The sequence below is a fragment of the Triturus cristatus genome, chromosome 4_1 (assembly GCF_964204655.1).
Source record: "Triturus cristatus chromosome 4_1, aTriCri1.1, whole genome shotgun sequence".
Classification (NCBI taxonomy): Eukaryota; Metazoa; Chordata; class Amphibia; order Caudata; family Salamandridae; genus Triturus; species Triturus cristatus.
In genome coordinates this window covers 590,480,403-590,506,790 of record NC_140585.1, presented here as the reverse complement: position 1 = coordinate 590,506,790, position 26,388 = coordinate 590,480,403, and the positions used below count along the sequence as shown (strand labels likewise).

The window sequence follows — 26,388 nt, the reverse complement described above, 5'->3', positions numbered from 1 at the left end:
AAAGGTGTAGAGTCTTCTGGCACAGGACCACACACCGCCCTCGTTGCTGCTATGCCACATGGCGATGTTGTAGTATGTGAGAACCTCTACAAACTTCACATTGATGGACAGTAGGAAGGCCGTCAATGCCAGGCGAACAACCCTCAACCCCAACAGATTGATATGAAGGTGATTTTCTGGCAGATACCAAGGTCTTCTGATCTGCACCTCCACAATAAAGCAGTGACACATCCATTACCATCATCCGCTCTGGGTGGGGAAAGGAGCAAGGTCTGCCACTAGTCAAGCTGCTGTAGAGCAGCCATCACTACTGATCTTCTGTAGTTTCCCCTAAAAATGGATGACATCTGATAGGTTTCCAGGGTGCTGGGCCCACTGAGACTTTAGATCACACAGAAGAGCCCTCATATGCCACACTGCAAAGTGGACAAGCTGGATGCATGAAGCCAAGAAGCCTCCAAGCTGCTCTCACCAAGATCCAAGCCAGAGGATGAAACATCGGGATCATAGCCAGAATGTTCTGGACTCTTTGAGGTGGAGGAAAGGCCCTGACCTTCACTGTGTCCAAGATAGCTACTGTAAAAAGAGGTCTCTGTGAAGGAGTTGAATCTGACTTTGACTCGTTGAACAGGAACCCCAATGAAGTCTGTAGAAACACGTTGTGTGGAGGCAGTCTACGACAGAGTGATGAGCCCGCGTTCAACAGTCAATTGTGAAGGCAGGAAAAAACTGGTATCCCCAACCTTAAAAAATGGGCAGCGACTATAGTCATCACCTTCGTCAACACCAGAAGTGTGCTGGAAAGGGCAAAGTGGAGCAGAGCAAACTGAACATGGTCTTGGCCAACCCTGAACCACAGGTATGGTCTGTGTGAATTCATAACAGGCACATGAAAACATATGTCCCGCAGGTCCAAGGGTATCATCCAGCTGTCCAGAACCAGGACAAGACAGAACCTGGGCCAGTGTGAGCATTTTGAACTTGTCCTTCCAAAGGAAAGCATCCAGAGAGCAAAGATCTAAAATAGGACAAAGGTCAAAATCCTTCTTCGTCATGAGGAAATAGCATGAATAACAACCCGTCTCCTTTTCACAATCAGACACAATCTCAATAGCCCCTTTGGACAGTAGAGATATTACCTCCTGTGGTAAGATGAGTAGGTACTCCTCTGAAAATCACCCGAATGTGGGAAGAAGCTGTGGTAGGTTGTAAAGAAACAGAAGGGCATAGCCCTGCTGGATGATCTGGAGGACCCATATGTCGGATGTGATGGACTGCCACCCTGGTATAAAATGTTGGATCCTAACTCCTATAGGATAGCTGTGTGCAGATAAGGACAAACTAAAGCAGCTTTGAGGCTGATGCCACAGGGGAGGTGGCTGGGAAGATAGGTGTCCATGGTAATGTGTGCATTGCTTGCCTGACCCTTGACATGAAAGGACTGGAGTGACTATAGCAGGGGTGAGGGGAACATGTCTCTGCCTATACGCCAAATCCCTGGAGTACCATTGGATGGGCCGAAACTGATGAGGAAACTGTCTGGCAGGGTTGAAAGACCCAAAGAACATGCCATGCTCTGGCTTTCTTTGAAGCATTCCATGGTAGAATCAACTTTCGTGCCAAATAGACTGGATCCATCAAAAGGCATATCCATAAGGGATAGCTGCACATCTCCCAAAAAAAACTGTGGATTGTATCCACACATGGCGATGGAGCATCACACTAGTGCTGACTTCTCACCCCAAGCAGTCAGTAGTATTCAGACCAACATGAATCATATATATGGCAGCATTCTTACCATAATAAATCACTTGAGCGAAGAACGCCCTGCACTCTTCAGAAACTGCTAGTAAGAGAACATGCATTTTCCAAATGACTCAATCGTTTATGATTCTCTGCCCAGGGGAATGAATTAGGATCCCCCTTTTAGTGGAAGCTTGGACCAACATGTTCTCCTGAGAAGGTTACTCCATAAGAAAATCAGGTTTGCCAGGCACCAGTCAGTGGCACCTGGCCATATGCCTGTTTAACAGTAGGAAATAGCAAGGCTTAGACCAAGTGTCCATAAGAGTGTCAGTTATGGCTTGGTTGAATGCGAGTAATGGCTCACAGGGAGAAGGCCCAGGTTGCAGAACTTCTGTAAGGACGTTGACTTAACTTCAACAGAAGGTAGATGTAGGTCCAGGACAGAAGCAGGATGTCTGAGTATTACAGCGAAGGAAGCGCTCTCTTCACTTGGCAGCCTCAGGGGAAAAAAGTAAAACTTTTATCAAGGGAAGTCTCAAGGTCACTGGCATCCTGTAAATCCATGTATAAAATATCATGATCACAACGTGGAGGTAAATCATCCCCATCATCACCGTGCCATCTCCGAGTGGTGGTAAGTTATGGCCAGAATCTGTACCAAAAAGCTGTTGGGAGACCCTGAGAGCTGCTCCGTAGTAGTGGGAGTGTATTGTCTCAATAAGGCTGAATGGGAACCAGGTGTGCTGGAGTGAAGTCGGAGTGCGACCTTGTTTGGGGTAGAGATGGATTCGGCTTGGGTTAGACACAAGAGTCAGTAGCAGATCCCTCTGGTGCTGGCAATGTCAGCATTGATGAAATAAGCACCAGTGCAGGTCTTCGAGCCAGAATGGAAGCCGGCACCTGAGTCAGTGCAGGAGCCCAAGCAGATTTATGGGGACCGAAGGCACACCAGAGGGAGCCGGAAGAGTGTCAAATATATACAGCATGGCCTCCTTAAAGGCATTGACCTTCTGTAGTGTTGCAGATAGCTCAGGAAACTCAAGGCGCATTGGGATCAACTGTGCTATCAGCTCCTTAATCGAAGATCGGGAGCAAGATCGAGTGACACCTTGATACCCTTGCAACTTCTCTTCAGATACAGAGTAGAAGGGGTGAGGTCAAGTATCACTTTGTGTTCTTGTGTTTCCTTTTTGAATTTGACTTTGACTTACCAGAAGACTTCAACCACAAAGAAGACAGGTTGTGGGATTGGCTTTGAAAGCAGTAACAAGCCCTTAACTTGGAGCAGGACTTATATGAGATCTGTGACTTTTTTCAATGTTTGGTGACGTACAGCTTCACTTCATGATGTTGGATCGCCGTCGGGTGCATGAGGGCACATTCCTCCCACCATTTGGAGTCAGGAGTCATACCCTTAGCTCAAACACCAAAGGCACACCTCTTGTCAATCCTACACCGATATCCTTTTTCGACTGGTTTGAACCCTGTAGTTTTAGTGGGAAGATTGCTCCCTTGTAGACTGAAATTGAAAAGCTCACCAAACTGAAAAAAAAGGGAGCGGAATTTCAGATCCATGCGGACGGCGCAGAAAGAAAGGAACTTATGTCAGCGTGCAGGGGTGGTGCTTATAAGCTGCGCCACTCTGCAGTTCTGGGACGGAACAAAGTAATTGTGGAGCCAGATGGCACAACCTGCACTGCACTGGAGAACTGCTATAGAATCTTCAACATTCATTCTGCCGCTTGGGAATATTTTAAAGGTTCGGAATCTGCGGTCACTATTAGAGTACCTCATTTTTGGGGCTCTGTTTGGAAAATAAGTATTTTCAAAGCATAAAACTAAGTCAGTTGAAAAAGAAGTTCTTTTCGAGGTCTACTAGAAATGTCAGTGCTTTTTTGGAGGAATCCTGTTAGTCAACATACTGAAACTTGGGTTACCGTAAAGTTTAGTGGCTAACCTTAGTTTGTGCCCTACAGTCTCAGATAACGTCTTCTTACATTTATGACTCCAGAAAAGACAAAAAAGCTGCAAAAATATGACCCAATACTTCAAACACTTCCATGGACTGCAGTGTTTTTTTAATATCACTTCCAAATTTGGATTCTCAGGGTATTCTTAAACTAGCTTGAGTTTCTGTGTCTTCCTCCCTTAGTGTTCTTCAACTTTGATTCTACCTCGCACTTCATCAAATTACTGCCATTTACTGCCAAACTTTTAAGCAAGGTGGTATTTAGGCTTTCAAAAAACTGAAATTTCTCACCAGACTGTAGAGATTGAATTTTATGACATACTTTCTCAAAAACATATGTATACTTCTAGTGAGCAGGCCAACATCCTAACCTGGAGCACTTCACAGAAGAAAAGAAGGAGCAGTATGTATCATTTTCCAGGACACATCTTTGCCCTTTGGTTGTACACTATCTATGATGTGACCTGGCCAAATATCTGCACTGCACAAAGGGGGGCATTCACAAGCACTCAAAGACATTGTGCCTCAATAATAGTCATGAGGGATGATGCATTCTGGAAATGATTGAGACTGGCTCTGAATACCGAAATCGAGGTCTACAAAGGGCTGAACAGAGGAGGAGGTGCTTTCCCGCGGTTTGCAGTTTGTGGTTTGCAGCTGATCGGAGCAGTGCGGAACTGTGGAGCTGTTGTTTGGACCGGGGACCAGACCGGACCCGGACTCGGACAAGTGCTAGCGGCCAGAGGAGCTGGGGCAGAGCGGAGATAAGTTGTGTCGAGCGGGAGTGACGGATGTTAAATCTCCTGTCCCTGCTCCCGCGGATTTCTTTAAATCGGGTTGAGCGGACTAGGAGTTGCGGCCGATAACTCCCTTGTCCTCGCTCCCCGCTCCCGCGGCTTCCTACGGTTCCAACTCCGGTTCGAAGTTTGTGAGCTGTTCGAGCAGTTTGGAGCCGAGAGGCCGAGCCGCGTTTAATCACTTTGAGAGTCAGAGCTGTGTTGGAGCCGCGTTGGAGTCCCTAGTCGCCTACTTGCCTGCCAGCCCCCAACCGCCAACCACCTAGTGCTGCATTGCTGCTGTGCAGTTTGAACGGCGGATCCTGGGGGGCTGAAGCCGTAGCGGGGAGTAGGTGGCGGCAGTCTTGGGCCGTGGTGAAGGGGGAGGTGAAGTGTGCAGGTGTGGAGACGTGAGGTGCAGTGAGGAGGGGAAACGAGCCAGGCGGCCCCCGCACCTGTGCTCGGAAGTCCCGTGACCGAGTAGGTGAGAAGCGGGCATGTCGAGCGGGTGAGTAACAGCCTTGAAGTGTACTTGAAGCCCAGCCTAGCTCTGCCTGCCCTGAACTTGTGCCTCTGTGACTTTGTGCTTCTGCGCCTCTGTGACTTTGTGCCTCTGTGACTTTGTGCCTCAAAGCAGCCTCTAAGCAGTGTCAATATGACTGAGTGGGTAAGAAGTGGGAGCCCCTCACGGTCTGAGCAATTAAGCAATCAGGGCATGAACTCAGGTCTGGAGGACTAGAGGAGAATTGGAGCGTGTGGAGGAAGCGCGTGCCTGCACCAGTGCCTGTACCAGTGCCACTGCACCTGTACCTGTGCTTGTACCTGTACCAGACCCCCGCGTCAGGAATTGCTCCGGGTCCCATGCCTTGGGCTGGTGGCATAGAACGTACATTTTTTAGGACCTTTAAGTAAAGATTGGTGACGGCTATTAAAGGACAGAACAGTTAAAGTCAACGGAGAACCGAGAGCATTTAATTATTCACCTCCAATCCCTCAAGCTGCCCCATTCCCAAAAGCATTCCCTAAAGCAGCCTAGTAAGCAGTAAGAGTATTTAATTATTTTGTAATGCCATCTAGGTGTTTGCGCTCAAGTGTAAAAGCTAAAACAGTAGCAGACTCAGAGAGTTGTTTTCCGAGCCAGAGGAGCCCCCTTAAGCTTCAGAAAACCATTCGGAGCAGGAGAAATAGGGATCACCTTTCTCATCTAAAAACGCACCCATCGGTGATGTCAATGTTTATAAAAGGTGTAAGGAGCTCGAAGCGGGGGAAGGGGCTAAAGGAGGGAAAAAAGGAGGTCCAGTAAGACGAGGTGATGGACACTCATGTAACATCAGAGAATGAGGAGGGTATCCAGCTTACTAATTCATAAGTTAAGGCAGCTCTTTACCCTTCTGTAATCATCCAACAGAACAATAATGGTGGAAAATCCGTACAGCCATCAGGTGAAATTGCTGCTTTACAATTAGAAGGGGTGGGTAGTAAAACGGAAATGGATTTGTCGGTGGGCAAAGTAGAAGGCCCCCGAATAAGAATGTGACAAGAAAGGGACTCACCCCATTATCACCATTGGCAGGATTGGTATCCCTCTTTGACAATTCTCAAGTTTTTTCAAGAAGTATGAACAAATTTGAGCCTGGTTTTTTGCCGACCAAACTGAGTGATCTGTCATTAAAAATGCCACAGCGTATAGCACTGGTCATAGCTAATGCGGACTGCTTTAGGAAAAGAGGTATAGCTGTGATCCCTACTGTATCCCCTTGCTGAGTTCCATCAGAAAGCTTAGGAACGATTCATCAGATGCAAGGGTATAGTTCCTTTAATAATAGGGGTGTAATAATCCCCATAAACCTAAAAGATTATGAAATAACAGTAGGGAGAAACCTAGGAGATAGAGAAATTAACATTTTAGCCCCTTGAAGTCTGATGGCCCACTAGTCCCAATGGGGAGGATGAGGTAGCAAAGTGGAGTTGAGTTGCAGGCACCCTGAACGGGTCAAAAACATCTACCATAAAGCCCATAGTGCGGGGGTAGCCAATTGGGAAATATCCTATCCTGGAATGTGGCTGGGGTAGGAAAATTGAGTTATAAGCTTAAATCACTATTAGAATTAGACCCCAAAATAATTTGCCTCCAGGAAAAGTGGATGGGGGAGGAGTTTCAGTTTGAGAATTTTTTATGTGTACTATAGTACAGCAAAAAAATCTGTAAAAGAGCATGCAAGTGGATCCCCACCGAAACCAGAAAGACGGTCACCCAGGCCCTCATCACCAGCTGACTGGACTACGGGAACGCCCTTTACACAGGAACCACAGCCAAACTTCAGAAACGTCTTCAGCGCATACAGAACTCCTCCGCACGACTCATCCTCGACATCCCTCGCCACAGCCACATATATGCCCACCTGAGAAACCTGCACTAGCTCCCCATCAGCAAGAGGATCACGTTCAGGCTCCTCACCCACGCACACAAAGCACTCCACGACATGGGCCCCGAATACTTCAACAACTGCCTCTCGTTCTACACTCCTACCCGCCAGCTCCGCTCCGCCAGCCTCGCCCTCGCCACCGTCCCACAGATTCAAAGAACCACCACGGGAGGAAGATCATTCTCCTACCTGGCCGCCAAGACATGGAACTCCCTCCCCGCACACCTACGACTGACCCCGGACCATCTCTCCTTCAGGAAACACCTCAAGACCTGGCTATTCGAGCAGTAGCGGCCCCCCCTCCCTTCAGCGCCTTGAGACCCTCGCGGGTGAGTAGCGCGCTTTATAAATGTATTGATTGATTGATTTTACTTAGCTGTGACATAGTATGGGATCCTGTGATTTATAAGCATCCACCAAAATGTTGTTTTGTAGCAAAGCTGAGAATAGGTGAAGATAACCTGGGGAAAGCAATTTTTCTTTTACTGGTAAATGTGTATATTCCCCCAGGAATTGACGTATTGGTCAATTCTGTCTGTACTTTTGTGCAAGGGTTAAGTAACAAAGAAGAATGCTCACGTATAATGATGGTGGGTGATTTTAACGCCAAATTATCCAATAGTGCAGTTATGTCTTTTTCTAACCCGGAACTGGAGGAGGTATGGGCTATCCCAGATTCTGTACTGCCGGTCCATCTAAGGTCAGATAAACGAGGCCTGTTACTTTTGCAAAATTTTAGAAGCTTAGATCTTGTAACGTTAAACGGTAGATTCCCGGAGGACTCCCCCGCAGCTTATACCTTCCGGGGTCACATGGTCACTCTTTAATTGATTATATGGCAGTTTCTCTTCAACTATTTAATGTATGTACACAATTTAAGGTATCTGCCACAAATATGAGTGACCATAATATTTTAGCTGTAAAAATGGACATAGAAATTGAAGCCTGAACTTTGGAATCAGAGGGAGGAAAAGGTCTCTTATAATCTTAACAATGGGGGTACTTGCTGGTCAAATAATTTGCTTCCAAATTTTAAGAGGGTCTTTGAAAATATTGCCTTTATTCCCAGCCAAGAAACACCGGGTCAGAGGATTGAGAGAGTCTTGGCTGCAATTAGAACTTTCGGAAAAAATAAGCAAGTTTTTAGTTCTACTCCATTAGTAATAATACCATGGGAAATTAAAAAACTGAATCGGGAAATTAATGGTTTAATTAGAGACCAATTTAGGGTGCCCACATCATAAAAAAAGAGAGAAATAAGTAGGCTGAAACAGGTACGGAAAAGGAAAATAACTTCTGATCGAAGGAGGGCTGAAGACGAAAAATGGGTTAGACTCCGAGAGGTGGGTCTCTGAGGACACTAGGAAGTATTGGGCACTGATAGCAAAATTTTGTGATGGGAGAGAGAAGTCAAAACTTATTTTAATCCCAGAAGCAGAATGGTCTATTTATTTTTCCCAGCTCTATGCTTTAAATCTCATAGTTGGACAGAACCAAGAGGTCAGTACCACTCTAACTACAGGGGGCGACTATGGTGTACCATAATGCATGGAGATTGAGGGTTACATTAAAGGGGCAAGATATTCCAGCGCAATGGGCCCAGATGATGTACCAGTAGCCATAATAAAACAGGATTGTGAAGAATGGGCAACATTTTTACATCCGTTGTTTGTCCATTGTTATACCTATGGTGATATTCCACAATCCTGGAAGGGAAGTATACTAGTTCTGCTATATAAAAAGGGTCCCAAAAATTCCCGGACAGTTTTAGACAGATTTCGCTCCTGGATGCAACTGGTAAACTGTTTGCAAAGAGTATTCTCACTCATCTTCAATAGTGGGCATTTGGAAATAATTATATCCCTTTGGAACAAACAGGATTTCGTAAGAATAGTGGCACACTGGATAATATCTCCATTCTGCAAACTTTAACTGAAACTTATGCAGTAAGTCCGGGTGTGCCGTTATATTCGGCTTTTATAGATTTCTCCACAGCATTCGAAAGGGTAGATCGGGGGAAGCTGTGGAGGAAATTGGTCACTATGGGGATACCAGGGAATCTTTTAAGATTAATAATTGCTCTCCACACTTATACCTGGACTCAAGTATTATTGGGGGGAACACAAGGTCTTTCGAAAAAAATAGTAACCAACAATGGATTGAAGCAGGGATGCCTTCTGGCCCCTTTACTCTTTTCCATCTATATTAATGATTTGCCAAGAAGAGTGGGGCTTACTAAAGGGGATCGCCTTAAATTAGGAAACTTAGAGTTGAGCTGTCTGCTATATGCTTATCATGCCATAATAATGGATTTAACCCCAATTGGACTGCAAAGACGACTTGCTGAGCTAATTAGATACCTAGAGGAGTACTATCTAAAAATAAATATTTTAAAAAGCAAAGTCATGATTTTTAGTTATCAAGGATGTATGGTCAGAAAAAACTTGAATTGGTTCCTGGGAAAAGAGAAATTGGAAGTAGTAAAATGTTATCCATATTTAGTAAAAATATTCACAAATAGGTGCTCAGCTAATAGACATATGGACCATTGCAAAGGCAAAGCAATTTCAAAAGCCTTTGCAATTAATCGTCTGTACACACACTGTGGGAAAAGACATTTCTCACACATTAGTTCGGTTTATAAAATAAAGATCCCACCAACCCTGAGCTACGCCAGTGAAACAATAGATGCACAAGAGTGGGCCAGATTCGAGAAAGTGGAAGGACAAATCTGGCGCCAAATATGTAATCTGAATTGTGTGGCACCGATTGCAGCGCTTAGGCTCGAATTTGGTCTTCTCTCTACATATGTGCTATCAATAGCCTCGTGCTTAAGATGGTGTAATGCACTGATAAATAGCTCTGAGAATTTGCTACGGGTAGCACTGTACAGAGAAATATTTGTAAATATGAAGGAATAATTCAAAAGTATTATCAATGTTTGGTTTAGATATGGATGAGGTAGTGGTTCTTCCCAAAAGGGCTTTGAAAATTATAATTAAGAAAATAACCTACGGGGTTTCTCGTGAAAGAGATATTAAAATGTGTTCAAAGAATAGAAACATTGATTGTATTGTGGGGAGCAGTATTGTCAAAAATCCCCAACCATACGTTTTATGGAATCTTAAACATGGAGTGCGCAGGGTGATTTTGCTACTGAGATTGAATTCACTCCCCCTGAGAATTGCAAAAGGAACTTGGGAGGGTATTCCTAGACATGAAAGGTATTGTCATTTATGTAATTCCTGTATACAAGACTTGAATCATGTTTTATTTGTTTGTCCCACATTACAGTCAATACGTCGTAGATATTTAAGGAATTGTTTTTTAAAGTATAATATCGTTACAGCAGAAGAGGCCCGAAATTGTCTGATGTCCCGCCATCTGAACGGATGTGTTTTACATTTTTTAGCTTTTGTAAACAATTTTTAAACATATATCAAGGGTGTAAAGATCTTCTTAATGCGTATGTACAGAGCACTTGCACTTTTCCTTGACCTTCCGGTCATTTAGCAGATTTATTATGTTTACAATTAAGCATGTGCACTTTTACAAACCCTTATTGCTTCTAGTTACTCATCTTTGGATCTCAAGCACTTTACTAAATTTGTTCTGCTGCTAAATTATCATGTATTAGATGATTTTTGCCCGATTTACTAGGTTTGGAATTAAGCATGGGCACTATTATAAACTATTTCCTCTTCTAGTTTCTTATCCTCTAGAATCCCAAGCACCTTACTAAATCCTTGTTTTGCTGCTAAACTATTGTATATTTCATACTAAAAAAGGCGAGTTTATGGTATTGAACTACTTTGCACTGTTATTATGCTGCTGGTTATACATTACAGTTTAGTGAGTAGATAAATTATCTTTTTACATGGTTATTGCGTCCATGATCTAGTACTGTATAGCGAATTTTAAATCATTGTATTTTACAATAAGTTTTAATACTGAATGTTTTTAGGATAGTATTTGATTATAAATCCGTAAGAATTCATGTAGGATAATATGATTACTCAAGGTTCACCCCCTCTTGCACTGGAAAACCACAAGACCGACTGCTACTGTTATGTTCATCCGGGTTTTAGATGTAATGACAATATGAATTTACATTGGTAGTTTTTGTGGAATTAAATGTGTTTTGAAGATGTATTTTTATGTGGAATTCTGCGGAATTCCAAATCATAATGAATAAAAATTGAATTGAATTGAGGTCTACAAAGCGCTGCAAGACTCCATTTACTATGGCAAAGTGCCTGGACTGCAATTCTGTCCCTTGGAGAGACACTGTAATACTAAAACAAGCATTGACTAAGCCAGTACATTGAAAACATATCTAATGTAGCACAAAATCTCACAAACAACTCTATGAAAACATAACACAGTGAGATAGACTGTGAATTCTGGGTTATCTCATGTTGAATGAATGTTAGGAGTGGAGTCCACAGTATTTGCTTCATGTATGAAAAAGTGAGTGTGCACCTTTGGATATCTATGGATGATTCTTTCTGACTAAATGAATCAAATATTTTTTTTATTATTGTTTCAGACCTCATCAGAGATCCACAATATAAAATTACAGTAAGTACAGATGATAAAAATGTTCATAAATTTGACATATTTAAAACAGTGGTAAAACATTTTTAAAAATGTAAACAAATTATAGTATACAAATTCATCTGGTGGGATTCTTATTTGCTCGATCAGATCATTAGTTCTAAAAATACTGAATTTAATACATATAGGTTTTATAAAACGGCTATGAGCTTCAACCAGAAGTTTATTTGGACAAATGTATAAACATGCGCCATATCTTGAACACCTCCTCTACACAAATCACAAGAGCCTGATTTATCAACTGTGCCTGCCCAGTTTTTGGTTAAGGCTTTTAATGATAGAATACTTAATCGCAGCATCAATATGCAATACCTGACTTTATGATCTAATGTAAATCTTAAATATTTTGGACTCGCTTTATATTCTATACTAGCTATATACAGCTTATAATGGGATAGCTGTGAGCAATGCGCCTTATCAGAATAAAAACTCAATCTCGGGGAAGATTTTTTCAGGCAGAACTTCAAAAGTACTAGTGACCAAGACTGTAGGAGTTTAATGGAGCACTAAAAAAACTCTAAAGCAGTCTCTAAATTTTCATTAAAAGCGTTTTTCCCTGAACCAGCCTTAAAAGCTTCCTGACTTAAAGGTGCTCTCAGTGAGCCTTCAGGTGCATGAAGACGATTATTAAGCCCATCTAATAAGGTTTGCCAAGGCTCTTGTATATGCACTGACTATTGCTAATTCTAGTCATAGACCTTGAACAGGTATAGCTTGTCCTGTGGAAGTGATCTTGCGCAGTAACTTCCCTTCACTAAGATTTAAAATACCCGACCTTATTATGGGAATGTACTCTAACGCATAGGTTAAGGTAGGGGTAATCTTAGTGCGATACATTTCAAGGAGGGCAGTAAAGTGCTGACTCCCCTAAGATAGGTAGAATCATTTCATTGCACTAAGGTGAGCTACAGCTTTTAATTTGAAATGTTGGAAGTGAGAAGCAGTTCCAAGTGACTGAGAAAATACTCTACCCAGGTAGGTGTATGTTGGTACTTTATCAACTGGGTTTCCTCCAAACTTCCAAGCGAAGTATCTGGCATTTCTCCTTCCCCTAAACAGTAATATTTTCGTTTTTGATAGGTTTACTTTTAAAAAATTGATTTCTGAATATCTAAAAAGAGCTTCCATGTTGGCTAAAGACCAGTTGGAGTGAGGTCAAAATTTGACCACATTATCAGTGTACATTAATAAATGAATGACATCAACAATAAACATTTTTAGCAGCCATTGGTCTGATAGTAAAACTAATTTTTCAATCTGGTCAAGTTTTTAAATTAGGATTAATAAAAGGCCCACTTGTTTATTTGAAATGTGCTACAAGAACTGTGATACACAGTGTCAATGGCAGACTGAACATTGTGAAAACATTTTCCAAGATGCTGGACTTTTATAGTTGCTTAGGATTTCGCTTCATTATATGCATCATCAAAAATGGCCTTTTGTTGATATTGTGACAGACCCACATTAGCAGTCATTCTCCAATAAGTCTCCCAAGACTTTGTCTTGCGAATTAAAATTTGCTTTCCATTTTCAGTTCTATATGCTCTATGTGAGTTAGTTAGTTGTGAGAGTTCCAGGTAATGATATTGTTCAATTAGCCAAGACCCTGAAGACATTTTATTCTACGCAGCTATTGCCTCACTTTGGCCTACTTTGCCAGCTTCTATGGGACGACAGAAGGAATTGGGTAGCACTTTACGCTAGGTGATTCTGGTAGTTACAAAATGTAAGCCATCAGCACTAGCCTTGAGCCAAACTATATATTTTCATCAAAACGAGATTCTTTAAACAAGGGAGCACCTTCTATTACAAAACATGTCCGTAGATAAAGCTTGGGTCCATTTCTTACCTCACTATTACATTTGTCCTTCTGGTTCTTTCCCCAAACCACATGGTGGAAGGCTTGATGCTGATGACACGCAGTGGGGTCCCATTCAAAGACATCATTCCACAGGGCAACCTGTTACCGCGCAAGAATTCTTCATCCTAAAACAAAGGAGGATATTATTTATTAAGGTAAATTCAGCAACATACGACAATAGCAGTACTGGAATCATTTACATTCAAATTATATTTTGGTGAAGATAAGACTCTGCTTTAGCTGAAAGGAGGCACAAGTGTTCCTCCAAGTCATCACCTGAACATTTCTTTAAAATGGTCCAATGGAGAGTTGTTAGACCTGGGGGTCGCTAGTTGGCTGAGGTAGGTACCTTAGGCCAAATAGGGACCCTTGCTTCCACGTCAGGGAAAGGAAGTTCACCTTCTCAGATAGCCCCCGCTCACCCCCTTGGTAGCTTGGCACGAGCAGGCAGGCTGATCTTCAAGGCAAATGTGTAAAGTATTTGCAACTACGCTCTCAGTAACCCAATGATGACACCACAAATGGACTCCACACGAGTTTCATAAAAACGAGTATAAATTTATATAAAAAGATATACGATGAGACCACACGATATAAATCCAACAAATGCGTATTTGTAATATTCCTCCTGGCCGGTTGTTAGGCCAGCCAACCCTTGTAAGTTCTGGTGATATTAATGAGCTATTCTAAATGATACACTGCAGTCCTAATGCAATGCTATGCAGTTCATAACACTAGAATCGGGCACTTTGCAATGTAAAAATAAAGCAGTTTGTTATGCTAGAATCAGGCACTTTGCAATGTAGAAATAATACAGTTCGTTATGCAACAATCAGACACTTTGCAATGTAAAAATAATGCAGTTCGTCATGCAACAATCAAGCAGTTCCTAATGCCAAAACAATGCAATGTGTAATGCAACAATCCGGTAGTTCGTAATGCAGAAATAATGCAATGCGTAATACACTAATCAGGTTGTTCGTAATGCAGAAATAATGCAATGCATAATACAACAATCAGGTAGTTCGTAATGCAGAAATAATGCAATGCGTAATACACTCCAGCACCGCTCACGGTCTCTTAGGCGGTCTCTCCGCCACTCGTACTGACTCACGGTCAGCCCTTGTCAACAGATGCCCCCACACGGGTATGGTGTAAACCAAAGTGCAGCTCCGCACTCTGGCCCCGGTACTGCCACTCCTTGGCAAGTAGGGGCCGCGATACGAGCCGAAGCAGAGGCTCGCGCTGCAGGAATGGGAGAGGCGAGAGCGTCTCTCTCCGAGCCCGCACTCTGCCCCAGGCGGCGACACATGTTACCTGGGGGGTGCGACCTCGCTCTCCTTTCCTCTTCTAGCGACTTGGGCCTCCCATGCAATCTTTGTGGATTCCGGGCAGTGGAACTCGGGCCCTCCCTCGACGGGGTTGGTTCGAGGTCCCGCCCTGGCAACGGCAGACTCAGGCTGGCGGCTCAGCTCTCCTGGGGCTGCCGGTCCGGGCCGCTGGTGCTACGAAGATCTCAGGCTGCAACATGGCACATGCACACAGCGTCGCTGAGACTCACTTGAGCTTCGGTTGTGCACAATCACAGGGCACTCCTCACAAAGGTCTCAGGCTGCACAAAGCACACGCACACAGCGTCGCTGAGACTCACTTGGACTCCGGTGTACACGATCACAGGACAATCCTCACGAAGGGCTCAGGCTGCAAAAAGCACACGCGCACAGTGTCGCTGAGACTCGCTTGGACTCCAGGTGCCCACGATCACAGGGCACTTCTTAAGAGGGTCTCCGGCTGCAAAAAGCACAAGCACACAACATCGCTGAGACTCTCCTGGAAACTTTTGTGTTCCTGAGTTTCTGCAACAGGGAGCCAGCTCACCTCGGGCCCTTGGGGATAAGTTACTTTCGGACACAGCCCACAGCAAAGTCCTTTCAAGCAGGGGGACACAGCAAAGTCCCTTTAGCCTGTTCTTGGTTAAAGCAGAAAACTGCAGGCCAGCCCCAGAACACACAGCAAGGGTCAGTCCTTTCCTTCAGTCTCTTCAGCTGTTTCTTCCTTTGCAGAGGTTTCTCTTGACCACAAAGTAGTTTCAGTCTTGGTCAGTCTTGATCAATCAATTTCTCCAAAGTTCAGGGGCTTCAGCTCTCATAGTTATACCCCTAAATGTCTTTGAAGTCTTTGTGTTCAGGGGGTCACTGAACCCTGTTCAAACCAGTTCTGGGTGCCTCCCTGCCAGTGACACCTTCTTCCTTTGATTAGTGGGGGTCTGGATTCTCAATCACTCAACAGGAGATGGGACCATTTTTTTATGGCAGCAACCTAGGCCTCTTCACCTCTAGGGGCTACTCCTCCCCTCTACACTCCAGATGCAGGTCAGCCTGTTGATGTCTCCCCTCCTCCCCTGGGTCAAGACATTCCCCAGATCCTATCACTTTCAAATCCAGACAGTCAATCTACAACCAGGAAGAGACGCACAGAAATGTTAGAGCACAAAAACCCAGCTAATTCTAAAAGAGTGGTTTCTAAACGCACAATGCAAAAACCACCCTCATAAAAAGATGTGTTATTACATTGTGAGTTCAGGCACACTAAACTTCACCTCTCCATCTCAAGCCTTTGGGAAGATAGGCTGGAAAACATATTACACAGCCTCCTCCACTCTGTCCGAAGGGCAAGATGGCCTTTCAACAGTGAAAAACGAAATGAAGATTATTTCACTGTCAGGACATGGTACACACCTTAGTACATGTCCTACCTTTCACATGCACTACACCCTGCCCAGGGGGTACCTTGGGCCTACCATAGGGGTGGCTGATGTGCATAGAAAGGGAAGGGTAAGGCCTGGCAAGTGGGTGCACTTGTCAAGACAACATGGCAGTTTAAGAAACTGTGCGCAGGCACTGCAGTGGCAGGCCTGAGTTCCCTCTTTAAGGCTACTTGTGCGGGTGGCACAATTAGTGCTACAGGCCCACAAGTAGCATTTGCATTACTAGCCCTGGAATACATAGTGCACTTTACTAGGGACTTTACTAGTTAGGCAAACATACCAATCATGGACAACCAATTACCATTTCACTTTACACAGGGAGCACTTGAACTTTGACACTGATCAGCAGTGGCAACACCATGTCAGAAAAAAAGGTCTAGGGGGAAAGCAAAAAGTTTAGGGAACTTTAGCCAAAAAGGGTCAAGTCCAACAAGAGTGCATAAAACAACCCCAAACTAGTATTCTTTAAATATTTAATTACGTCAGTAAGTGCCCTGCTACTTTGACAGCTATCCAACATTTGTCAGGTGTCGACAAAGGCAGCAAACACCTTAGCTTTAGCAGCAGTGGTTGAAGTGCATTAAAAAAGTTGGGGAACTGTGATGCTACGCACAATGTGGTCAGGGTCAAAGGTGTGGCTAAAAAAACAAAATATTCTGTAACTTTGTTCGGGCTTTCACCCCTAGGTAACTAAATATAAAATAATGCCCAGCTTGAATGAAAAATAAATGCAAGCTAAGTAGATCAGCGGGACATGCACTATCATACATTATGAAATCTCCATTAGTTAATGCACTGCACCAGAAAGCCACAGAATTAAAACCTAGTTGGTGTAGAGCAGAATGTGACTTGTGTATGTTTAGTGCTATGAGGTCAGTCTGTGACACAAAGCACTGTGAATATGTAAGTCATTATTTTAAACTTGTATTACACATATTATAAGATAAGCTGCAACAAAATGTGCAAAAAAGTAAAATATATATTTTTTTTAAAAGGCTTCCTGTAGGCCTATGGACTACCCACAGTTATTGTTGAGTATATGTAGGCACAGCTCTATCCCACCGCTGAACACCAATTTACGTTGGAAACGCCCACTCCCACTCCGAAAGGGTGGTGGTGGACTCCCCGAACACACTGTGGTAGCTTGGCTCGAGTGGTCAGGAAACAGGCGCAGTGCTAAGCATACAATATACCCATACAATAACCATGCGTGCATCCGTTCCAAAAACGACTCTACACCGTAAAAATTATGAAAATATTCTTTCTTTATCTTTTTCTCTTAGTTGCTGATTGGAAAAATAAATAGGTCAATCACAATATACAAGTTTCAATTAGTGCAGGTCAGATAAATATTGGCTGTTTGATGAAATAAATAGGGGTGATCATAAATAACAGGGCATAAATACAAGTGCAATATATACAGACAATTAAATACTTTGAGGCAATAAATACTGTACCAATAAATATTGTACACCAACAAGTCCTGTGGACCTATAAATATAGTGAAGCAATAAATAGGTAAAAACTCAATAAATACAGTGCCCCCAATAAATAATTAAAAGTATACAGCAACACTCATGTAATCAGATGACACTTCAATTCTTAAGGGCTGATTTGGCCCAGGCACAGCTTGTAGGGTTGTGGAAGGCTTGAGGGGGGGCTACTCCCTGGCTGGGACAAGGCTGAGGCCTAAGCTGAGGTAGATCAAAGGGGGGAATACCAGTGCCCTGGCTTTCTCTCTCCACACAACCTCTCTAGGTTAGTCCCAGTTCACCCCAGGCACAGTCAGGTGGGTTTCAGCACCTCCCTAGCCCCTTAGAGCAGTCTCTCAGGTCTCCACAGGGCCTTAGGCGCCCTCTACTCCACTTACTGCCCTTTTTCTGATGTTCCGACGCCGCTGGAGTCGTGTCGACGCCGTGAGGCGGTTCCGGTTCGGTCTCGGCGGCCTCGGCACAATGTCAGTTCTTTGACGACGCCGGCAGGCGGTTCCGGTCCGATGTCGGTGGCCTCGGTTCGATCTCGACCTCCGATTCGACGGCGTCGGGCAGTCTCTTCACGATGTCGACTTCGGGCGGCTCCGGTCCGATGGCGCTCTCGGCTCCGATGACGTCGGCCGGCCTGGCCTCGATGTCGACTTCCGGCGACTCCGGGGTGCGATCCTCACCCCCGACCTCCGGTGCTCCTCCTCACAGGCTCCGGGCGACTCCGGAGTGCGATCCTCACTCCCGACCTCCGGTTCACCTCTACCTCGGTCTCCGACGACTCCGGAGGGCGGACTTCACTCCTCCGATGACGCCGCTCGCTCGACCTCGGTTCACTCCCTCCTCGACCTCTGGTATTCCTCACGACCTCCGTCGGCGCCCTCTCACGACCTCAGGCGGCTCCGGGTACGACGTCTGCTACTTCAGTCAGCGCCGCTTCTCCACCTCGGGCTCCAGGTCTCAGGCTACTCGACGCCCGGCTCCAGGGAAACCAGTTCTCAGGTCAGAATCTTGCTGTTTTCTTGGTTCTAAGGCCTGTTCCTGCTGTCCAGGTCCTTAGGATAAGTTTCTTCTGTCTTCTTCCCACACAGGGCTATAGGCTGGGATCCATCAGTAGGGACAAGTATCAAGGGTGGGTTTATGGACCCCACTCCAGGCACAAGTTTCCACCCCTGCTGCTTCACTCCTTCCTCCTTCACTGTTGTGCTCCTCATTCTTCACCAGTCAGGTGCCAACTGCCAGCTCCAACTGCCAACTGCCTCTCTTATCCTCCCAACATTCTAAACGGTCTCCAACTGTCACAGAGTTCTGGAATCTCCTGGAATGTTCTGGAAGGTGCTGGTAGGTTCCAGTGGATGCTGGTGATGTCACAGGTGGCCACCATTTTGTGCTTCAGGCCCTCAGGCAGAAGTTTTCAGGGGTAATTAAAATGGCTCCCTGAATCTGCATCAATATGAAAAATGAAAACAACTGAGGGAAAAAGGGCCAAGTCCTACACAACCCCCTTCCAGCCAAAAGCCAGGGTAGACCGATCAATGCCTTGATGGTCTTCCCTGCTTGGGGCGAGAAAAGGTGGACGCAGGCCCGCAACGGCAGGAGCACCCGCAAGTTCTCCTCCGCTCTGGAACCCAATGGTTCCCTAACAAACCTCCCTGGACCAACAAAACCACCCCACGGGGGCTCCCTAGCTAGTTGTGGCCAGGACCGGCCCCTGGGCCATCCAGATGTCTCTGGCCCGGGTGATCTCGCGGAGTGGGGGGCAGTAGCCCCAGGCCTGTAGTGCCCATTGACCACTCCGGTCCTCCTCCTTGCAGTCCTAAACTGCCTCTGGTCCTTCTTCCTGGGGTTCACACCCTTAGGCTGACCAGCCTTCCGGGGCGAGGCTCTCCTCCCCCTAACTCTCCTTCTGGGATTCCTCACCCTACCCTGCGAGGCACCCTCAGACCAACACTTCCTCCTCAGTCTAGGGCCTTGACCCCTCAACTGATCCTTCAACCTAGGGTCTAGACCCTTAGGCTGAGTCGGTGCCCGAGGCGAGACCTTCCTCCCTCTGCACCCCCTTCCAGATTTCAGCACCCTCCTACCGGGAAAAGTACCCCTGGAAGTCAATTTCGGGGGGACCCGGTTAACCGAGGCCCCACCCGCCAGGTCAGGCAACCCCTGAGCCTGGCATCCCAGCCCAGAACCTAAACCCTGAAACTGGGCCAACCCCAGAACCTCAGGCGCGCTAGTTACAGTCGCCCTGGGTCCTCCTGACACTAGGGGCTCCCCTGCACTGGAGGGCACATCGGGACAGCCTAGGCTCCCAACCTGGGGCTCCCTTGAGGAACTCTCCAGGCCCTGAGACTTCGGTTGGGGCACCTCGGGACACCTCCCCGTCTCACGCCTTCCTACAGATAGGTCGTGAGGCCCTACAACCCTCTCTCCCTGGGACCTAGCTGGGCTATCTGCCACTTCTCTCACCTCGCTGGGTTGGGAGATCTCTGCACTACCCCCTTCAGGTTCACACCCCAATGCCTCCTCAGACACCCTGGTGATGTCATCCTGGGGTAAATAAACTTCTAGCTCCTGTGAAGCTTCTGGTATGCTGCCACCAGTGTCCTCGCTGGACACACTCATCTGGAGGGCACGCAGCTTCATCTCCTTCATCCAAAGCTCGTGCGCCCTCCTTTTCTCCTCCATCTCTTTCTCCAGCCTTGCTAAGTCCCATGCGAGCTGTCTTTCCTCCCTCCGGTCTGTTAACTTCCTGACTTGGGCCACAGTGTACGTTTCTAGATTCTCTAGTACAAACTCCATCTTGCCCACTCAGGTTAGAGGACAGGTTTTGTGCCGTAACAAAGTAGGGGGGTACCTTTAGTAATACCTCCTCCCACCACCAGAGTAAATTTGGAAAAAACAAAAACCCACAATTAGGAAGGCCGCTGTGAGAAAACTCCCGGTGTAGGCCTATGGACTACCCACAGTTATTGTTGAGTATATGTAGGCACAGCTCTATCCCACCGCTGAACACCAATTTACGTTGGAAACGCCCACTCCCACTCCGAAAGGGTGGTGGTGGACTCCCCGAACACACTGTGGTAGCTTGGCTCGAGTGGTCAGGAAACAGGCGCAGTGCTAAGCATACAATATACCCATACAATAACCATGCGTGCATCCGTTCCAAAAACGACTCTACACCGTAAAAATTATGAAAATATTCTTTCTTTATCTTTTTCTCTTAGTTGCTGATTGGAAAAATAAATAGGTCAATCACAATATACAAGTTTCAATTAGTGCAGGTCAGATAAATATTGGCTGTTTGATGAAATAAATAGGGGTGATCATAAATAACAGGGCATAAATACAAGTGCAATATATACAGACAATTAAATACTTTGAGGCAATAAATACTGTACCAATAAATATTGTACACCAACAAGTCCTGTGGACCTATAAATATAGTGAAGCAATAAATAGGTAAAAACTCAATAAATACAGTGCCCCCAATAAATAATTAAAAGTATACAGCAACACTCATGTAATCAGATGACACTTCAATTCTTAAGGGCTGATTTGGCCCAGGCACAGCTTGTAGGGTTGTGGAAGGCTTGAGGGGGGGCTACTCCCTGGCTGGGACAAGGCTGAGGCCTAAGCGGAGGTAGATCAAAGGGGGGAATACCAGTGCCCTGGCTTTCTCTCTCCACACAACCTCTCTAGGTTAGTCCCAGTTCACCCCAGGCACAGTCAGGTGGGTTTCAGCACCTCCCTAGCCCCTTAGAGCAGTCTCTCAGGTCTCCACAGGGCCTTAGGCGCCCTCTACTCCACTTACTGCCCTTTTTCTGATGTTCCGACGCCGCTGGAGTCGTGTCGACGCCGTGAGGCGGTTCCGGTTCGGTCTCGGCGGCCTCGGCACAATGTCAGTTCTTTGACGACGCCGGCAGGCGGTTCCGGTCCGATGTCGGTGGCCTCGGTTCGATCTCGACCTCCGATTCGACGGCGTCGGGCAGTCTCTTCACGATGTCGACTTCGGGCGGCTCCGGTCCGATGGCGCTCTCGGCTCCGATGACGTCGGCCGGCCTGGCCTCGATGTCGACTTCCGGCGACTCCGGGGTGCGATCCTCACCCCCGACCTCCGGTGCTCCTCCTCACAGGCTCCGGGCGACTCCGGAGTGCGATCCTCACTCCCGACCTCCGGTTCACCTCTACCTCGGTCTCCGACGACTCCGGAGGGCGGACTTCACTCCTCCGATGACGCCGCTCGCTCGACCTCGGTTCACTCCCTCCTCGACCTCTGGTATTCCTCACGACCTCCGTCGGCGCCCTCTCACGACCTCAGGCGGCTCCGGGTACGACGTCTGCTACTTCAGTCAGCGCCGCTTCTCCACCTCGGGCTCCAGGTCTCAGGCTACTCGACGCCCGGCTCCAGGGAAACCAGTTCTCAGGTCAGAATCTTGCTGTTTTCTTGGTTCTAAGGCCTGTTCCTGCTGTCCAGGTCCTTAGGATAAGTTTCTTCTGTCTTCTTCCCACACAGGGCTATAGGCTGGGATCCATCAGTAGGGACAAGTATCAAGGGTGGGTTTATGGACCCCACTCCAGGCACAAGTTTCCACCCCTGCTGCTTCACTCCTTCCTCCTTCACTGTTGTGCTCCTCTCTCTTCACCAGTCAGGTGCCAACTGCCAGCTCCAACTGCCAACTGCCTCTCTTATCCTCCCAACATTCTAAACGGTCTCCAACTGTCACAGAGTTCTGGAATCTCCTGGAATGTTCTGGAAGGTGCTGGTAGGTTCCAGTGGATGCTGGTGATGTCACAGGTGGCCACCATTTTGTGCTTCAGGCCCTCAGGCAGAAGTTTTCAGGGGTAATTAAAATGGCTCCCTGAATCTGCATCAATATGAAAAATGAAAACAACTGAGGGAAAAAGGGCCAAGTCCTACACTTCCAAAATACAGATTTTAGTTTTACCCAGATTGTATGTAGTGCAATTTTTTTCATAAGTCTTTTAAAAGCACACACTTCACAGCTCTTATGCTATGTGTTTTGCAATACCACTCAAAAGAATATATCTGTCACCAGGAAGCTTCTAGTGATTCTGTTAAAGCCCCTACCAGCTTCCGAGCACCCTTTACATTTGCAGATGGACCAGTTGTGCACATTTATAATTCGTTCAGGTAAGCAGGTACCCTGACAAGGCGGCCTGTTTAGCTCTCTGCCTGTCATGATCGAGCATGAGGGCAGGTGCAAAACCGAGCGACCCTCCGGCGTTGGACAAGCGGTCCAAACTACATCTCCCAGGTGGCGCAGCGAACCCACGCTCCCCGTGGCCATTAGCGCGTCCGAAAATAAAAGCCGACCCGACGCGGGGGGGCGGTGCCAATGATTCCGGATATTCCCGTCTTCCTTCAGCGGCCCGCACCTTCGCAGCTCCAGCTCCAGCATCGTTATCGGGACTCCCCTGCTCGAAGTTCCCTCCAGTGATACCCCGAGTTCCACGACGTGCTCACCGCTGCTTCTTCAACCCCACGTAGGTGAGGTGAGTGACAGCGCCTTCGGATGCCCCCAGATGCCCACGGATTGCCGGGCCGTCGTAACCCTGGTGCGCGCTCCTCTGCTCCTCGTTGGTGAGCATAGAGTGGCAGCGTGAGCACCTTGGATAGGCCAGAGAGTAATTGGGTGCCGAGAGCTCTCCATTTCCCCAAACTGTCGGGGCACCGCGAGAGGGTACCCAAATTCACTCCCGTTCTTTCCTTTTGTGTTGTACTTACTTCCGTCCAGGAATCCTCTAACTCGGCGCTCCTCAGCCCCACGGATTCCCGGGCTTGGAGTAGTAGCGCCACCGGCGGTTTCTACCAGAACGTCTTCACTACCCGCAGCCTTATTAAACGCAGCAGACCGTCTCTCCCCGTACGCACAACAAACCAGTGCGTGTGCGACGGGTGTCCCAGAGAGAGAGAATAATGTGACAGCGCGATAGCTCAAGAAGCATTGGGCTACCCTGGCTCCGGGTTCTGGAGTCCTAGAGCCGACCCCTGAGCCTGCTCTGAACCGCACCAAAGACCGTGAATCACCCCACCAGTGCTATTAACTGGGTAAACGACCACGGCCAGAACCAACCATTGATTAACCGATAGCGGGAGGAAAATAGAGACAGGTAAAGCGGGGAACAGATAGGGGTAAGCTCTGTCCACGGGGAGGGGAAGAAAAGCGCAGTGTCTAAACGTCTGCTTGTTTCATTTCAGGTCTCTCTCCCTGCAGAACCTTCCCTTCCTTCCCTCGCCCACCTGTCTCCCGAGTCCGAGGGTATTACACATATTCCGGGCTGGGGACGGATGGGAGGGGGACCCCTCTATAGCATCAGCGTCATCCCGAGGAGAAAACCAGGGTCAGCCACAACAGAATCATTGGCCCACGAATTACCCTCCTCCTGATCACGCTGATATAGAGAATGGCCACGTTAGAAGACGTGTTAGCCGCTTTGGTGCAGGTACAAGTAGAATTAGCTACGTCTAGAGCTGAAACAGCCGCGTTACATACCCGCTTAGACCGCCTCCAGAGAAACCCCTTTGATGTGGGGAACGTATTCCCTACATCAACTCCCCAGGTAGTAGTAGAGATGCTGGCGCATGTGCCTTTAGCCCCTCCTGAACGGTTTCACGGAGAAATACAAAAAGGTGCAAGTCTTTATGACCCAAATATTATTGAACTTTCATTGCAAGCTCAAGCTCTTTCTGACCAACCAAGCCAGGGTGGCGTTCCTCATCTCATACCTGGCAGGAGAAGCCACGCAATGGGCCGTTCTGATAGTCAGAAGAGACGACGCCCTGTTGTACGACTGGGACACCTTCAGGCTTGAGTTCGAAAAAACCTTTGATCGTCGGGCAGACACCTTTTCTGCCGACAGCGACCTCCATGACCTTCGTCAAAGCAGCACCGATTTCATCGGATACATCAACAGCTTTCGGCGGTTGCTGGCAGAAACCGACTGGCCCGAATCCAAGCAGGCCGCAATCTTCTACAGAGGGCTAACGGAAGAACTCAAAGACGTTATTGCCCAAATAGATCCGCAACCCCGTACTTGTGCGGCCATGATTGAACTGGCTTCCCGTCTAGAATATCGACTGAGGGAGAGGAAAGGAGACCACAAACGCAAAGAGAAAACCCTCGTGTCCTATGGTCACCCCCGTGCTTCGGAACACGCGCCACTCCGAACCGACCCTATGGAAATAGGGACAGTGAGAACGTCTCTAACCCTCAGCGAACGAGACCACCGACGTAAACAGGGACTCTGTTTATATTGTGGCAAGAAGGGCCACTTCCTGCGAGAATGCCCAGTTCGACCCAAGACCGGCCGTACACGCAACGGACAAGCAGCAGCCATCACCGGTGAAGGACCGGCGGGAAACTCGAGGGCTTGAAGGGACACCTTCAGGCTACCAGTCCATCCCTTCTATGGAAGCAGATACCACCAAAGAACCCAACCACTTTTTTGTCCCCTTGCGCGTAGTTGTGGATCACAGTCCCCGACAGGTCAGGGCCATGATTGACTCCGGGGCCACCGGTTGCTTTTTAGATAAAGCTGAAGCGGAAAGGCTAGGAATCCCACTACTGCTCAAGGACACGCCAGAACTCGTCTTTTCAGTTGACGGCAAAGAGCTGGACTCCGGTCCCATAAAATACCAAACTCCTTCCCTTTGGGTTACCATATGAGAAAACCATGGCGAATGGCTCACCCTTAACATCATCCAAGCACCACGCTGCAACCTCATCTTGGGGTTACCGTGGTTGAGATTACATGAGCCACACATAACATGGTCAACGAACTCAATAACGTTCAGCTCCGTCTTTTGTCAACAACACTGCAAGGATCCGGGGTTTCCTCCTGACACGGAAAACACTTCCACCCACCACGTGGCCACGGCAGCCGAGAAGGACGTAACACTCCCAGACTGGTACACCCCCTATAGGGAAGTATTCAACAAACGGAAAGCAGAGGAACCACCTCAGCACCGGCAATACGACTGTCGCATCGACTTAATACCTGGCGCTACCGTTCCGTGTAGCAGGATATACGCCCTTACGGGTCCCGAAACCTGTCACCTCCGCGAATACCTGGACACCTACTTAGAATTGGGCTTCATTCGCCCCTCTAGGTCTCCTGCTGCATCTCCCCTCTTCTTCATTCCGAAGGCCAACGGCGAGCTTCGCTGCTGTATTGACTACCACGCCCTCAACGCAATGACCATAAAAAACCAGTATCCACTGCCACTGATTCCGGTGCTCCTGGAACAAGTGCGGGAAGCAAGCATATACACTAAGCTGGATCTCCGAGGGGCGTACCATTTGGTAAGAATACGAGACGGGGACGAGTGGAAAACCGCCTTCAAAACAAGATTTGGGCTGTTTGAGTATTTGGTTATGCCCTTCGGGCTCTGTAATGCCCCGGCCGCCTTTCAGTTCTTTCTCAACGAAGTGTTGAGAGACTTCTTGGACAAATACGTCGTGGTGTATATAGACGATATCCTGATCTTTTCGTCTAACCTACAAGACCATGTTAAACACGTGAAGACGGTACTACAAGCCCTGAAAGACCATCGTTTGTTTTGCAAGCTCACGAAATGTGAATTCCATGTGACCACGGTGGAATTCCTCTGCGTCCTGTTGACCCCCGCCGGACAAATCATTACCGATCGCAAAGTACAAGCGGTTGCCGAGTGGCCCCAACCCCGGACCGTGAAAGACATCCAAAGCTTTCTTGGCTTCTCGAACT

General features: G+C 47.0%; 1 protein-coding gene across 1 annotated transcript in view; it reads right to left on the bottom strand.

Annotated features, from left to right (window-relative positions):
• The window catches only part of DCLRE1C (DNA cross-link repair 1C), a 483,826-nt gene that overhangs the window by 191,697 nt on the left and 265,741 nt on the right, over window positions 1–26,388 (bottom strand). The window contains exon 10 of the mRNA XM_085652918.1: window positions 13,384–13,520. Within this exon, the coding sequence (XP_085509044.1) occupies window positions 13,384–13,520 (137 nt within the window). The remainder of the gene's footprint in view (window positions 1–13,383; window positions 13,521–26,388) is intronic.